Here is a 14,927-nt window from a genome sequence, read left to right as displayed (position 1 = left end):
TAATTGTAGTAGCTTTGTAATTAGTTGATCCACTTTTATTAAATATTTGCTTTTACTAGTGAGATTTTTTTTTGTATTTGGGATTTTTTTTTTTAATCTTAAATTCTGAATGATAATCTTGTTGGGTGGAGTATTTTTGATTCATCATTTTGAATATATTGTTTCCTTTGGACTGCAAAGTTTCTTTTGAAAAATTAGCTGATAGTCATATGGTTGTTCCCCTGTGTGTATCTAGCTGCTTTTTGCTTGCTGTTTTTAAGATCATATTTACCTTTATTTTTTCTCATTTAACTTTGTTTTAATGGGCCTCTAAGAGAGAAAACAAAAAAATCCTTGTGGAGCTTGCACTATAATAGAGCAATATACAATACAAGATAAGTAAAGCAAATAGTATGTTCTTACTATTGGTGATAAGTGCTAAAGGAGAAAATGAAGCAGGAAAAGGCATATGAAGCATCAGAGGAGAAGACTGATATTATAGACAGGGAAGGCCTCAGTGAAATAGTGATTCTTTAGTAAAGATCTGAAGGAAATGAGGAAGCTAAGCTGTACTATTTGTGTTACTTTTTCCTGAAGAGGTAGTATGCTTGGAGCTTGAAAAATAGCAACACAATCAGTTGTTTAACTAATTATACAAGTGAAACAATTACTCTGAAAGATCCAATGGGGGCACCGCTTTCTGTTCTGTGGAATCAGGAAAAGTTCCCCAAGGATGTGTCATTTAAGCTGCTACCCAAAGGAGTCAGGCAAAGGAACTTGAGAAGGTTGGAGTGTTCAAATATGAAACATCCTGCTAATTTGGCACAGAGAGCTTTTGATTCCTCTTTTGGTAATAAACCATGGAAACAGAAAGAAGTGAAATATCCTGGTTTTTAAATGGTTCAAAACGGGAATCAACCTGACTCTTAACCTACATTAACAATACTGCCAAATACTGAAATAGTACTTTATTGTTCAAAGGCACTTATAATTCTTATTAACCATGTTTAATAGATAGGATATTGAGTCTGAGAGGTTAGAGGTTAAGCGACTTGCCCAAAGCACATAGCCAATAGATAGCTAAATTGGGAGTCAAATGTGGGCATTCTAACCCTAGTCTAATTCACCATGGTAATTGTTTCAAACTTGTTTGTTTGTTGTTTAAGTATGCTACGGATAGAATAAAATGACAATGTAATATAACAGTTGGATTATCTATAGATAAACCCTTTTTATTGTTTTTAATGCTCTATTTATAGATCTCTTTCTTCTAGTTTTGTCTAAGCTTGTCTAGATTTCATGACAAAGCTATGAAAAAGGTATTTCACTATTGCTTGGCATAAGTTATTGGGGAATCTTGTGTTTGGCTTAATTTTGGGAAGGAGAGCACATTTAAAATGCTGATTTAAACAGGAACATCTTAAGATAATGTTTTAGTTTCAGCTCATCTGCTGATCAGTTCTGTATTAAGCAAAGAATGTTTTCTGTTTGTCATAGATATTTGAATATTGGTACTTTCATAAACATGGCATGTCTTTTATTGAGCAAGTGTCTGTAAACCATTTGCGACCATTAATGGGAGGAACAGAAAGAAGCATTTCAGAGTCAACTTCGCTTTCCAGCAACAGAGAAAGTGAAACCACCAGACAGAATTTGTCAGGTGACTTCTTATCTAATGTGTTTTCAGAACTGTATTGTTAAGATTGTGTTTGGCTATGGAAGACAGAAAACTTACAACAACAGAGAGAAGTTGTTTGTCTTTCATGTAAGTATAGGTAATCCATGGCTGATCTGGAGAATAATGGTCATTAGAGACCCAGACCTCTATTTGTTAGCCTGCCATCTCCACATGCAGTTTTGCCTTGTGGTCCAAGACAGCCATTCTGGCTCCAGCTATCATATCCACCTTCCAATCAGCAGGAGGAGAATAGGCCAGGAGAAGGACACTCTTTCCCCCTGGCCCAACCCATAGCAAGCAAGGGCACTTCCCAGAAGTGTTACGTATTATTTCAGCTTGCTTCTGACTGCTCAGACCTTTGTCAAATGGCTACAGCTAGCTGTTAAGGAAGCTAGAAATTGTAATTATTTTCTCAGTGTACATATACCCAGCTAATGATCAGAGGATCTTATTAGATAAAGGAGAGAACAGAGACAATTAGTCATCTCTGCCAAGAGAATTATGTTAGGAAAAATGCTTTTTAATCTCAGTGTATTTATAAAGATATCAAAATCGCAGTTAATTCCGGTATGGATGTTCTATTGTCATGCTTTAATTTCAGATTTTTCTCTATATGTATCTAGTAATACAAAGTAAGAACTAATGATATGCACTTAGGAAAGTAAAATTTTCAAAGCCAAATAGAAATGTTTTTGAATTACTCATTTCATTTGGTATAGATAATAATCATACAGTACTAATACAAATGAGTCAATTCCATAGATTGCCATAAAGTCTCATTTGTTCAATGAACCTAGAGTTATATTAGTGTGATAGAAGAATAATATCTGAGTTCAGTTGCTGGCATTTTTTTATATATTTTTATTTATTTATATTTTGCATTTATCTTCAGATAGAGTGGGAGGGAGAGAGGGAAGAGAGAAACATCGATGTGAGATGTTTGCTACCATTGAGTGGTCACTACCCACATGACCCCAACCAGGGTTGAGGGCAAACTGCAACTGAGTTCCCTTAGTGGGAACCAAACCTGGGCCTCTCTGGTCCACAGGTCAACGCTCTAAACGCTGAGCCAAACCAGCCAGGGCTTAACATACCCTTTCATAATGGGAGTGATGGTAACCCTAAGAACATTCCAGCCTTGTAGAGAATACAAACATGTAAATAAGGATGGCAAAAGATACTTAAATAGAGTGCATTGAAGATTCTGTGGTAACAGAAAATAAGGAGTAGTTATTCTTGGAAGGAGAGCCACAAAGTGTTTCACAGAAGAGATGCTTGAATTGACCTCAAAAGTGAGTCAAAGTTCTATTTTGGTTCAACTTTCTCTCCCTGGGTAACTATCTCATTTTATAGTGTTATCTTCCACAGATGTATATGCTGGGAGAACTAATTTGAAATTTATACCCCCAACCTCTCTTTCAAGACCCTCATTTCTAAGTCTGCTAGAAATCTCCACTTTTGATGTCTCTAAGCCCACTGAACTCATTCTGTCCAAATGAAACTATCTTCTTTCATTAGGCCTCTTCACAACCCTGTTGACCTCATTATATTTTATTAATCTCTCTCTCTCTCTCTCTCTCTCTCCCCCCCTCCCTCTCCCCCATCCCCTTTCACTCTCTCTAAAAATCAATGAAAAAATATCCTCAGGTGAGGATTAATAATAAATAAATAAATAAATAACACCCTGGCCGGTCTGGTTCAGCGGTTAGAGCATCAGCCAGTGGACCAGAGAGACCCCAGTTTGGTTCCCATTAAGGGCACATACCTTGGTTGCAGTTTGTTTCCGGCCCCGGTTGGGGTCGTGTGGGTGGAGACCACTTGATGTGTCTCTCTCACATCTAGGTTTCTCTCTCTCTCTTCCCTCTCTCTCTCCCGCTCTATCTGAAGATAAATGCAGGAATATCTTCAGGTAAGGATTAAATAAATAAAATCAAACATATCCTCAGGCAAAGATATTAAAAGATTTTTAAAAATATGAAAATTATAAAAGGGAGAAACTTAAAACCAAACATAATCACACTGTAATACGGTAAGTGCTATAATAGAATTATGAACCAAATGCTGTGAAGGCAGAAATAAGGGAGTGGCTAGATTTAATTGTATGTTTCATGACGGTAGAGTTGATCCATGCCTTATTTATCTTTGTTATTAGTGGGTAGCACTGTACTTAGCATGCAGTGACTACACAATAAATGTTGGTGTATTAAGATTTAATTGCATTTGATTAAACTGTCTCACTTTTTCCCTTTTCTCTTTTGTTTTTTAGAATGCAAGGTATGGAGAAACCCTCTAAACCTTTTCAGAGGAGCTGAATATAGGAGGTATTACATTTTGCTTTCAGTATAATTATGGCATTGTTTTTAGAGTAAAAGTATTATGGAAACACTTGTTTTTACACATATATCACAGCTTCTTCTAGTTGGAGGTACTGATATATAATAAGGTAAAATGATTAGCCCAAAGTTAGTTGGCAGCATCTTGATTTTATTTACTTTTATAATACTGAGTTCATTGCTTCAAACTATATGTTTGTAATAAATACATAATAAGTATACATTTGGCCCTTGGTTTATGGCAGAAAGCCTTTTCAAAGAATTAATGAGATTAAGAAAAAATTACAGATATCAGTGTATTCCTATGCATACGTGCTCAATTTCAAATTTTATTTGAGTATTCTTTAGGAAAATATCAATCTGAATGTGAATGTGAACTTCATTTGTGCAACAGTACAGGGTATAGTATTTTTACATTGTATTTTATATTGCCATTGTCTGTCTGCTCTACTGTGTCCATTTCTCTCCTGGTTTTTACACTAAATGAGAAAACAACTTTTAAAACTTATGACCAAAGATATTTTACCTTTATTTTGAGAAGGGCTGTGTTTTACCTAGAGGTAGACTAGGCATGTTATTTAGTTCATTGAACAGGAAACTATGTGTCTGCTATGTATGGGCACTGTGTAAAATGATGGGGATACTAAATGATTAAATAATAATCCCTGTTAAGGACTTGATGGTGTAGGACAGTCATTCCTGGGAAGTGAAAACTAGGCTTTTATGAGAGATGCCATTAGCCTGTATTAAGGGATTCTGCAAGAGACAGGTCCTTGAACTTCTTCACTGTGTTTATTTATAAGTTTTTAGGCTATTCCTTGTTACATTATACAGTGTCTACTTCATGAAGGATTAAAAAAATTTTTTTTTTCTTTATTGATGTTAGAGAGGGAGAGAGAGAGAGAAACATCGATTGGCCGCCTCCTGCATGCCCCCCACTGGGGATCGGGTCCACAACCTGGGCATGTGCCCTGACCAGGAATTGAACCAGCGACCTCATGGTGCATGGGTGGATGCTCAACCACTTAGCCACACCGGCCGGGCTACTTCATGAAGGTTTTAATGAGAAATTTCTTAGTATCAGGAATACTGTACTTCTTTTTTTTTAAATGTTTTTATTGATTTTTTTTAGAGAGAGAGAGAGGAAGGGAAAGAGAGATAGAAATATAGATGTGAGAGAGAAACATTGACTGCCTGCTGCATGCCCCCCACAGGGGATTGAGCCCGGAACCCAGGCATGTGCCCTGACCAGAAATCGAACCAGGACCTCTCAGCTCATGGGACGGTGCTCAATCCACTGAGCCACACTGCAGGCCTTATGCTTCTTTTGAATGATTACTTTGTTTTAATATAAAAATCTAAATTGCACCATGGTCTGTTTGGCTCAGTGGTTAGAGTGTCGGCCTGCGGTGCAGAGAGGCCCGGGTTTGGTTCCTGCTAAAGGCATGTACCTCGGTTGCAGTTTGTCCCCGGCCCTGGTTGGGTCATGCGGGTGACAACTACTCGATGTGTCCCTTTCACATCGATGCTTCTCTCTCTCTCCCTCCCACTCTATCTGAACAAAAAATAGAAAAATGTCCTCAAGTGAGGATAAAAAAAATTAAATTAAATTTTTAAAAAAAGTCTAAATGCAATGATAATAATTGTGTGATTCTAGAAAGCTTAAAATCATGTTGTAGCAAACCCTTAACCAGTGTATGTATTTTATATGGTAGCCTCATTCCAGACTCTATTTTATGGTCCAATCTTTGTTTTTACTTGACTGAGTTTTACTAATTTACTTCTAGTTATTGATATTGTACATTATATTTTTAAATACTTCAAATCATTTTGGAATAGTATAAATTGTTAATTTTTTGTGATTTTAGAATGTGTAGCAAAACTGCTGAGTGAACAAAGATTTTTTTTTCCTTTTCTTTTTGATAATTTCTCACAAAATAGCTAAAAACTTTAAATAACAAGGCAACTCATACTATTAAATAACTTAATGTCTTTATTTATTAAAAAAATTTTTTTTTCTTTATTGATTTTAGGGAGAGAGGAAGAGAGTGGGAGAGAGAGATAGAAACATCGAGGAGAGAGAACATTAATTGGCCACCTCCTGCATGTCCCCCCCTGGGGATTTGGCCCACAACTTGTGCATGTGCTGTGACCAGGAATCAGACCAGTGACCTCTTAGTGCATGGGTTGATGCTCAACCACTGAGCAACACCGGCCGGATATAACTTAATATCTTTAAGCATTTATGTATATAATACTTATAATGTGCTTCTAAAGTGCTTTTTTTCAGATTATAAAATGTATGTAGGAAATGGGAAAATGAAGAGATACATGAAAAAAGAAAGTAAAAATCACCTCTTCTTATCACTAAGTATTGATTGCTGTTAGTATTTCTGTCTAGTCTGTCTTCTAAATGCATATATAAAAATAAAACTTGAACATCAAAATGTCTGAATTTCTCACAGAATTTCTTCAAAACATGAGTTTTTAAAAAACATGATTTTTAGTGGTGTATTTACCATACCTTACCTCTACTGCTCCACTTTCTGGATGACAGATTATATTTTACTGTTAATATTTACACTAGAGGGATTATCTTTTTAAAAAATCTGTATTGTTGAAAGTATTACAGATGTCCCGCTTTTTTTCCCCCATAGAGGGATATCTTTATATATAAATATTTAGCCACATATATGATTGTTTCCTTAGGGTTGATTTGTAGTACTGGTATTACTGAATCAAGGGGTGTGAACAGTTTTTTCCCTTCCCTTTAATCCTTTCTTTTTGATTATGGAAAATTTGAAAAACAAACAAAAGTAGAGAGGATGGTATAATATAGTATCATATACCTACCCCCTAGGTAGGTGTGACTATTTTTAAGACTCTTGATAGATATTACCTAATTGATTTCTGGAACCAGAAATGTAAATACCAGTTTACATTTGTACAGCAGTGTATGTGAATCCATATCCCACCTGACAACATATACATATTTGCCAATTTGAAAGTTAAAAGAAAAAAAAAATTTATTTTAATTTGCTATTTTTAAATTAATAATGAGATTATATACTTAAAAATGTATTTATTATCCAGTCTGTTAACATGCTATTATTGTTGTGGATCTCAGGGGGATATACAAGTTTAAATTTCTAATTTAGTAACATCTGAAAAAGTTCCTCTTTGTTTTAATGTGTTGAAAGCCCTTTACCATCTTGACATCTAGTGAAAATCCACCTGTTTTCTTTTTTTTGTAGTTTTACTTTTAATACTTAATTCTAACTCACTGAAAATTTATTGAAGTATATTTAGCAAGGTATATATCCTTAAGCCAAATTGTTTTATCTCTTCAAATTCAATTTTGAAGCAGTGTTTGTTGAATAACCCAGACTTTTTCCTTTTAATTTTTAATGTTTTGTTATGCTCTAAGTAGTTTATACAGGATATCTCTTTAGCTTTATTAATTATAATAAGCTTTTAAAACATCCTGAAATAGGCCCGGCTGGTGTGGTTCAGTGGTTAAGCATTGATCCATGTACCAAGAGGTCGCTGGTTTGATTCCTGGTCAGGGCACATGGTTATGGGCCACATCCCCAGTGGCGGCATGCAGGAGGCGGCCAATCGATGTTCTCTCTCTCTCCCTCTCCTTTCCTCTTTCTCTAAAATCAATAAAGAAAAAAAATTTTTTTAATAAAAATAAAAAATAAAGCCCTGGCCGGTTTGGCTCAGTGGTTGGAGCATCGGCCTGTGGATCAGAGAGTACTGGGTTTGGTTCCCATTAGGGGCATGTACCAAAAATAAAAAATAAATTAAAAAATAAATAAATAAAGCATCCTGAAATAGAATTTTTAGCAGTATATTTTTTATTTTTATTTATTTATGTTTTATATATTTTTTTAAATCCTCACTTGAGGATATTTTTCCATTTATTTTCAGACAGAGAGGGAGGGAGGGACACAGGGAGGGAAGAAGAGACAGAGAGAGAGAGAGAAACATCAATGTGAGAGAGATACATTGATTGACTGCCTCCTGCGTGACCCAGGAACCAAGGACTGAACCCCATCCAAGGTACATGCCCTTGACAGGAATCAAACCCGCAACCCTTTGGTTAGCGGGCCAAGCCAAACCAGCCAGGGCTATTTTTGAATTTTAAATAGTGTCTGTTATACCAAATCGATGCTTTCTCATGTTTGATTTCCATATTTGCTTGTGTTTTGGTAAAGATTCACTTGGGTGACTGGTAAAGAGCCACTTACATACTATGACATGAATTTGTCAGCTCAGGACCATCAGACCTTTTTCACCTGTGACACGGACATTTTACATCCTTCAGACACAGGTATGTGTCATCTCTGTTCATGAGATAAACAGTGGTCATGAAAATTATTTTTAAAGCTCTTTATAGTTATTTATTATAATATACAAAGTTATTTGGCTTGGAGTTGTTTGCATTATTGGTAAGAAACCCAGATTAAATTGAAACTAATTATGATGGTAAACTAGGCTATTTAGCTAACTTTCCTTCTTACAAAGAATTTATAACTATTTTATTAAAATATTACTTCTATTATTACTTAAAAAAGCTTTCAGATCAAATATAGCAACTGTTTTTGCAGAGAAAAATGTACCCAGTTTTGGTCTGGAAAATTAATACTTGCAATTATACATAAAAATAAAGAGTAAGACAAATTATAAACATTGGGGCATGGCATATAGAGAAAAATGACATAATTTTATTCCAGTCATAAGTTAGAGATGCATGTAAAGTGGTGGAAGATCATAAAAATATCTGTTTAATTCTCTCTAAGCTCTTCTCCATAGAAAGAATATAGAGACTCTTAAATCTGCCACTTAAAGACAGACATCTTTATCACAGCTAGCCTTCTATTTTGAATGTCCTCTCCCTCCTTTTCTGTCCTTCTTTTCTATCCTTCAGGATCCAAATTAAAAGTCACATTCTCTAGGAAGCCTTCTCTGAGATTCCTTCTTCTCTGTAGTTCTACAGTACTTAGTCCAAACCTCAATGAAAGAATTCTCGACCACAAACATTTATTTGTTAATGATATCGTGTTGCTTTACATGATAGAGTGTGAAACTTTGGAAGGCAGCTACTATATTCTCATAATCTTTTAAAAAGAAATTTCTTTTTTCTTCATTGATTTTTAGAGGGAGAGGAAGGAAGAGGGAGAGAGAGAGAAAAAAAAACTGATGAGAAAGAACACCGATATGCTACCTCCTGCATGTCCCCCACTGGGGATCGGGTCCACAACATGGGCATGTGCCCCTGACTAGGAATTGAACCGGCAACTTCTTGGTGCATGGGTCAATGCTCAACCACTGAGCCACACCGGCCAGGCTATTCTCATCATCTTTGAATCCCTATCATCTAGCATAGTGCCTGGCATGGTGTAAATATTAATATTTATTCTCTGATGAAAGTATGAATGAATGAGTAGTGTTGGTGTCACAGATACCTTCAGCAATATCACTAATAATAGTTAACACTTATAAAGTACTTATTATGCACCAAGCACTGTTTTAAGCAATTTATAGAAATGCAGTAATTTAGTCTTTGCAATCACTTTATGAGGTAGGTACTATTATTCGTGTCATTTTAAAAATAAAGAAATGGCCCTGGCTGATTTGGCTTAGCAGTTAGAGCATTGGCCCACGGACCAATGAGTCATGGGTTCAGTTCTGGTCAAGGGCACATACTTTGGTTGTGGTTCGTCCCCGACCCTGGTTGGAGTCCTATGGGAGGCAACCAGTCAATGTGTCCCTCTCATGTCAATGTTTCTCTCTCTCTCTCCCTTTCTCTCCTTCCCTCCCACTCTTTCTGAACAAAAAATGGAAAAATGTCCTCGAGTGAGGATTAAAAAAGAAAGAAAGAAAGAAATGGAGGCAAAGGGGAATCAAGTAACATGCCTAAGTCATCTAGCTATTAAATGATAAAGCTCGGTTTCAAACTTAATTCTGGGTCTTAACCACTGCACTACTGCCACATTGCCACTATTATCACGTTGACAAGCAGAAGAAAATCACCAATAATAAAGGTCTGAAAAATGGCCAGTTTTCCAGCACTGAAGTGAGTTCATTGTGATATCTCTTTGCTGGATTAAATATAATAATGGTGGGTGGAAGCAGGAAACCCAAAGCTGTTTTGTATGGTTACATTAAATGATTTAATTGTAAATAGGAGAAAAAGTAATTGCTTTTGTTTATATGCTTAATGTTTACATTAATGGCGAAAGTGTAGGTGTTAGGAAATAACAACAGTGGAAAATCAGTATTATGTGTTAACTTTAAGGACTGAAGTAATTCTGCAAATTAAGGCTTCACCTTCTTCTCACAGGCAGAATTGCAGATAATTGGGGGCTTTTCAGATACCAACCATGGTTATCCACTAAAGCTATGGTCTTAAAACATTTTTTTTCATATACCTCCTAAGAGAATTTTGAAAAACTATGTATTTCTTCACACTTAAAAAAAAATCTTCACCCAAGGATATGTTTTCAGAGAGAGAGGAAAAAAAATAATCAATGTTGACTGATTACTTCCCGTAGGGCATGAGATCGAACCTGCAACCTAGGTATGTGCCCTGACCAGGAGTCAAACACTAAACTTTTTGGTGTACAGGATGACACTCCAACCAACTGAGCCACCTGGCCAGGGCTCCCTGTACACATTTTAAAGTTGATATCATAAGGTTAAATAATTGCAAAGAATGTAGTTTCTGACATTATAAATGTAGACATTTAAAAATAAAACTAGAGCCCTGGCCGGTTTGGCTCAGCGGTTAGACAGAGCATCAGCCTGCGGTCCGGAGAGACCCGGGTTCGGTTCCCGCTAAGGACATGCACCTCGGTTGCAGTTTGTCCCCAGCCCTGGTTGGTCGTGCAGGTGGCAGCCACTCGATGTGTCCCTTTCACATCAATGTTTCTCTCTCTCTTCCTCTCTCCCCCTCCCACTCTAGCTGATCAAAAAATGGAAAAATGCCCTCAGGTAAGGATAAAAAAAAAAAAGTGGACTCAAGAACAGACTTTATTGTGAATAATAATCCAGAAATGGACTGTTGGGTCCATCGTGATCTTTTTAGACACTCACATAAAGATAAAGATTTTTATCTGCAGATTTAGAATAAAAAAAGACAAGTGTGTATATATGTGTGATGTGATAAATTTCTCTTGAGTATTGTCATCAGAAATTCCTATATTAGTCGATTTTGTTCTCATCTTACTGACTTATCTAAAACAGAGAACATCCTCTGGGCCAGCCAGTAATGTTTTTGGATAATTCGTTTTCATGGTATTTCTTTTTTCAACATTTATTTATTAATTATTATTTTTTAATCCTCACCTGAGGATATTTTTCTGTTTGTCTTCAGATAGAGTGGGAGGGAGGGAGAGAGAGGGAAAAAAAGGAGGAGAGAGAGGGAGAAAAAGAGAGAGAGAGAATCATCGACTTGAGAGAGACACATTGATGGGTTGCCTCCTGCAGGACCCCGACTAGGGCTGAGGAGGAACTGCAACTGAGGTACCTGCCCTTGACTGGAATCAAACCCGAGACTCATTGGTCCTCGGGCCAACGCTCTAACTGCTGAGCCAAACGGGCCAGGGCTCTTTTATTAACATTTAAAAATCAGGAGACTTTTAACATTAAAATTCAGATTTACACTTTTAGAAATTTGGGAAATATGGCAAACTTGGACCTGCATTTCCACTTGGCATTAATTAGCCCTGAGCTGTGATTCTCTCCTTTAGACAGTACATGTGTTTTTAGTTCATTCATTTATGTTTTCTGTGCCCGGTTTTTGTAGGCATTTATATTTGGGACCCCTGATCTTGAGAAAAATGCTAGTGTCTTTTTGCATGTTGGCATGTTGGAATATTATTTAACTTGAAAATATAAATTTGATTGAATTGCTAATTGCTTGTGTTATTTTTTAAGTTTATCAAGACCTCTTAAAGTTGAATATTTAATTAGCATTTCACTTTAAATTATACCTAAACCATCTTTAGAAGGAAATATGTATTTTTCTTCCTTTACTTAATTTCCTCTTTGACTTAGAACTACATTGGTTGAGAAGAATAATGTTGAAAGGCAGGATAGCACAATGGAAAACAAAAGAATAAAAAAATGCTTAAAGGTGGATTCGATGACCTTACCAGAAATAAAAGACATGTAAATGCAAATGAGATCATTTTCCTGTATTAACAAAGACTAATATTCAGTGTTGATAAGGAAGCAGGGACACAGTTACTCTCCTACACTGCCTGAGATAATGTAAATTAATGCAGTTTTATTGAGAGGAGTTTGGAGTATACATTCAAAATTTTTAAAAAGATGCATACATTTTAACTAGCTTTTCCACTTGGTCAGTTATACAAAGCTAGATATTGAAAGGTGGTTATCACAATATTTCTATTTAACAAAAAATTGCGTGTAACTTAATTTTCCATCAAAAGAGAATTGGTTAAATAAATTATGATATATACTTAATATACTAGAATAACCAAACCATTTAGAATGTTGGTAAAGAGAGCCATTGCAGTACACTGAGCTTCATAGAGACAGCGCTGGGTCAAGTTTAAGCCAAATGGGCACTGGGTGACTGTGTGCTCACTGAAGAAAAGTAATTAAACATGGGCAAGACCTGGCAAGTGTGGCTCAGTTGGTTGGAGCATCATCTGGTACAACAAAAGGTGGCAGGTTTGATTCCCTGTCAGGGCATATAATCCAGGTTATGGGTTTGATCCCCAGTCAGGGCACGTGTCCGAGGCAGCCAATTGATGTTTTTCTCTCACATGGATGTTTCTCCCTCTCACTCTCTCTGTCTCTCTTCCCTTTCCTCTCTCTAAAATCAATTAAAAAAAATTTTTTTAAATGGGCAAAGGAGATCCTAAGAAGCCAAGAGGCAAAATGTCATCATATGCTTTCTTTGTGCAATCTTGCCAGAAAGAACACAAGAAGCACCCAGATGCTTCAGTCAACTTCTCAGGGTTTTCTAAGAAGTGCTCAGAGAGGTGGAAGACCATGTCTGCTAAAGAGAAAGGAAAATTTGAAGGCATAGCAAAGGTGGACAGGGCTCATTATGAAAGAGAAACGAAAACTTCTATCCTTTCTAAAGGGGAAACAAAAAGTGGTCTCCTTTGGCCTTTCTCTTGTTTTGTTCTGAGTATTGCCCCAAATCATCACCTATCCATTGTTGATGTTGCAAAGAAGCTGGGAGAGATGTGGAATCACACTGCTGCAGATGATAAGCAGCTTTATGAAAAAAAGGCTGCTCAGCTGAAGGAGAAATACAAAAAGGATATTGCTGCATACTGAGCTAAAAGAGAGCCTAATGAGGCAAAAAAGTGAATCATTAAGGCTGAAAAAAAGCAAGAGAAAGAAGATGAAGAGGATGATGAAAAGGAAGAAGATGAAGATGATGAATAAGTTGGTTCTAGCATAGTTTTTCTTGTCTATAAAGCATTTAACCTCCTGTACACAACTCATTCCTTTTAAAGAAAAAAACTGAAATGTAAGGCTGTGTAAGATTTGTTTTTAAACTGTACTGTGTCTTTTTGTATAGTTAACACACTACCAAATGTGTCTTTAGATAGCCCTGTCCTGGTGATATTTTCAGTAACCACTAACCTTGCCTGGTACAGTATGGGGGTTGTAAATTGGCATGGAAATCTAAAGCAGGTTCTTGTTAGTGCCTTGCACAAATTAGTTATATATGGGGACGTTAGTTTTTTCATCTTTGCTTGTTTCTAATGCAGCTTATACGAAATAATTGTTTTTCTGTTAACTGAATGCCACTCTGTAATTACAAAAAAAAAAGTTGCTGCTATTCTGTTGACATTCTGAATGCTTCTAAATACGGTTTTTTAATTAAAAGAATAAAATAAAAAATAAGATGTTGGTGAAGAGTCAGTGTCAAAATGTGACTTGTAAATATCATGTAACTTATAGAAGAGAGCCCATCATCAAAAATGGCAAGTCTAATATTATATTTAATTTTATATTATATTTTAATGTTTCAGCAAAATGCTATTCTTTACCTGGTTATTATCAGATGGGTGCTGATATGCATCAGTTTGTTCAGGAAGCATTAGCTGTCAGCTAGCTGGTGACATGTTTGATATCAGAAATGTATTTTTGTTACACAAGTAGAATATATTTTCTCATTTTCTAAGCCAAGACTAATATTTTGTTTCCAAAGGAAAAGTCAAACATTTTCCACATTATTCTTGCTGGACAGTTGTGGGTTTTGTTCCAAAAGCAACATTTATAGATTCTCTATTTTTCTTATGAAACTTGAAATAGGCCAGATAGTTTCATGAATCTACTTTATTTGTTTAATTTTTAAGAAACTACTTAGTGTGAAATTTTCATTTGGTCCTGTAAATGATAGCTAATAGTGTTATTTCAGAGAGATTCCAATTCAGGCTTTTGTTGAATCTTTGTAGAAACTTGGCATTTTCCATAGATGTATTATATTCTAAATTAACCCCCTCCCTTTTAATATAAAATTCAAATTCAGACATTCTTCCCCAATTGAATCACTGCTTAGACAAATACTTTGTTTTTAAGTGTTTTATATATTTCTAGTAGTTCTAAAGAACATTTTCAAAATGATAAAGGAACTGGAATATTTCATAGTGATTATAATCTGATGTCACTGAAACTCAATTTTAATATGCATTTAGATATATAATGTTCATGTATAATAATGATGTGATTAATTTGATTAACTACCTTATGTTTTGTTACTTAAATAGACCAGAAAAACAATATATTTTTATTATATGTGAAACTTCCAAATTTAATGTAAATTTCTCATAAGGTTAATGTGAGCTAGAACCCCAATTTCTTGTTTCTTTCTTTTAAGAACATGTTATTTAAGTCTTTGTTTGCGCTCCCAGCTCATTCTTCATACATTTTGCCTAAGA

At 35.6% G+C, this 14,927-nt stretch overlaps 1 protein-coding gene and 1 pseudogene across 10 annotated transcripts in view; both read left to right on the top strand.

Annotated features, from left to right (window-relative positions):
- Window positions 1-14,927, top strand: part of ST7L (suppression of tumorigenicity 7 like) — a 147,031-nt gene that overhangs the window by 9,619 nt on the left and 122,485 nt on the right. For 8 of the 10 annotated variants that reach the window (XR_004960849.1, XM_036271850.1, XM_036271852.1 and 5 more), the window contains 3 exons: window positions 1,477-1,639; window positions 3,924-3,978; window positions 8,211-8,326. Coding sequence is in view for 9 of the 10 variants with exons in the window: in XM_036271850.1 (XP_036127743.1) it covers window positions 1,477-1,639; window positions 3,924-3,978; window positions 8,211-8,326 (334 nt within the window). In the remaining variant the exon portion in view is untranslated. Of the gene's footprint in view, window positions 1-505; window positions 510-1,475; window positions 1,640-3,923; window positions 3,979-8,210; window positions 8,327-14,927 lie in introns of all 10 variants that reach the window. The other 2 variants (XM_036271854.1, XM_036271858.1) reach the window with 2 other exon arrangements.
- LOC118636920 lies at window positions 12,871-13,710 on the top strand (annotated as a pseudogene).

This window comes from Molossus molossus, unplaced genomic scaffold (assembly GCF_014108415.1).
Source record: "Molossus molossus isolate mMolMol1 unplaced genomic scaffold, mMolMol1.p scaffold_m16_p_20, whole genome shotgun sequence".
Lineage (NCBI taxonomy): Eukaryota > Metazoa > Chordata > Mammalia > Chiroptera > Molossidae > Molossus > Molossus molossus.
This window is presented reverse-complemented; position numbering and strand designations above follow the sequence as displayed.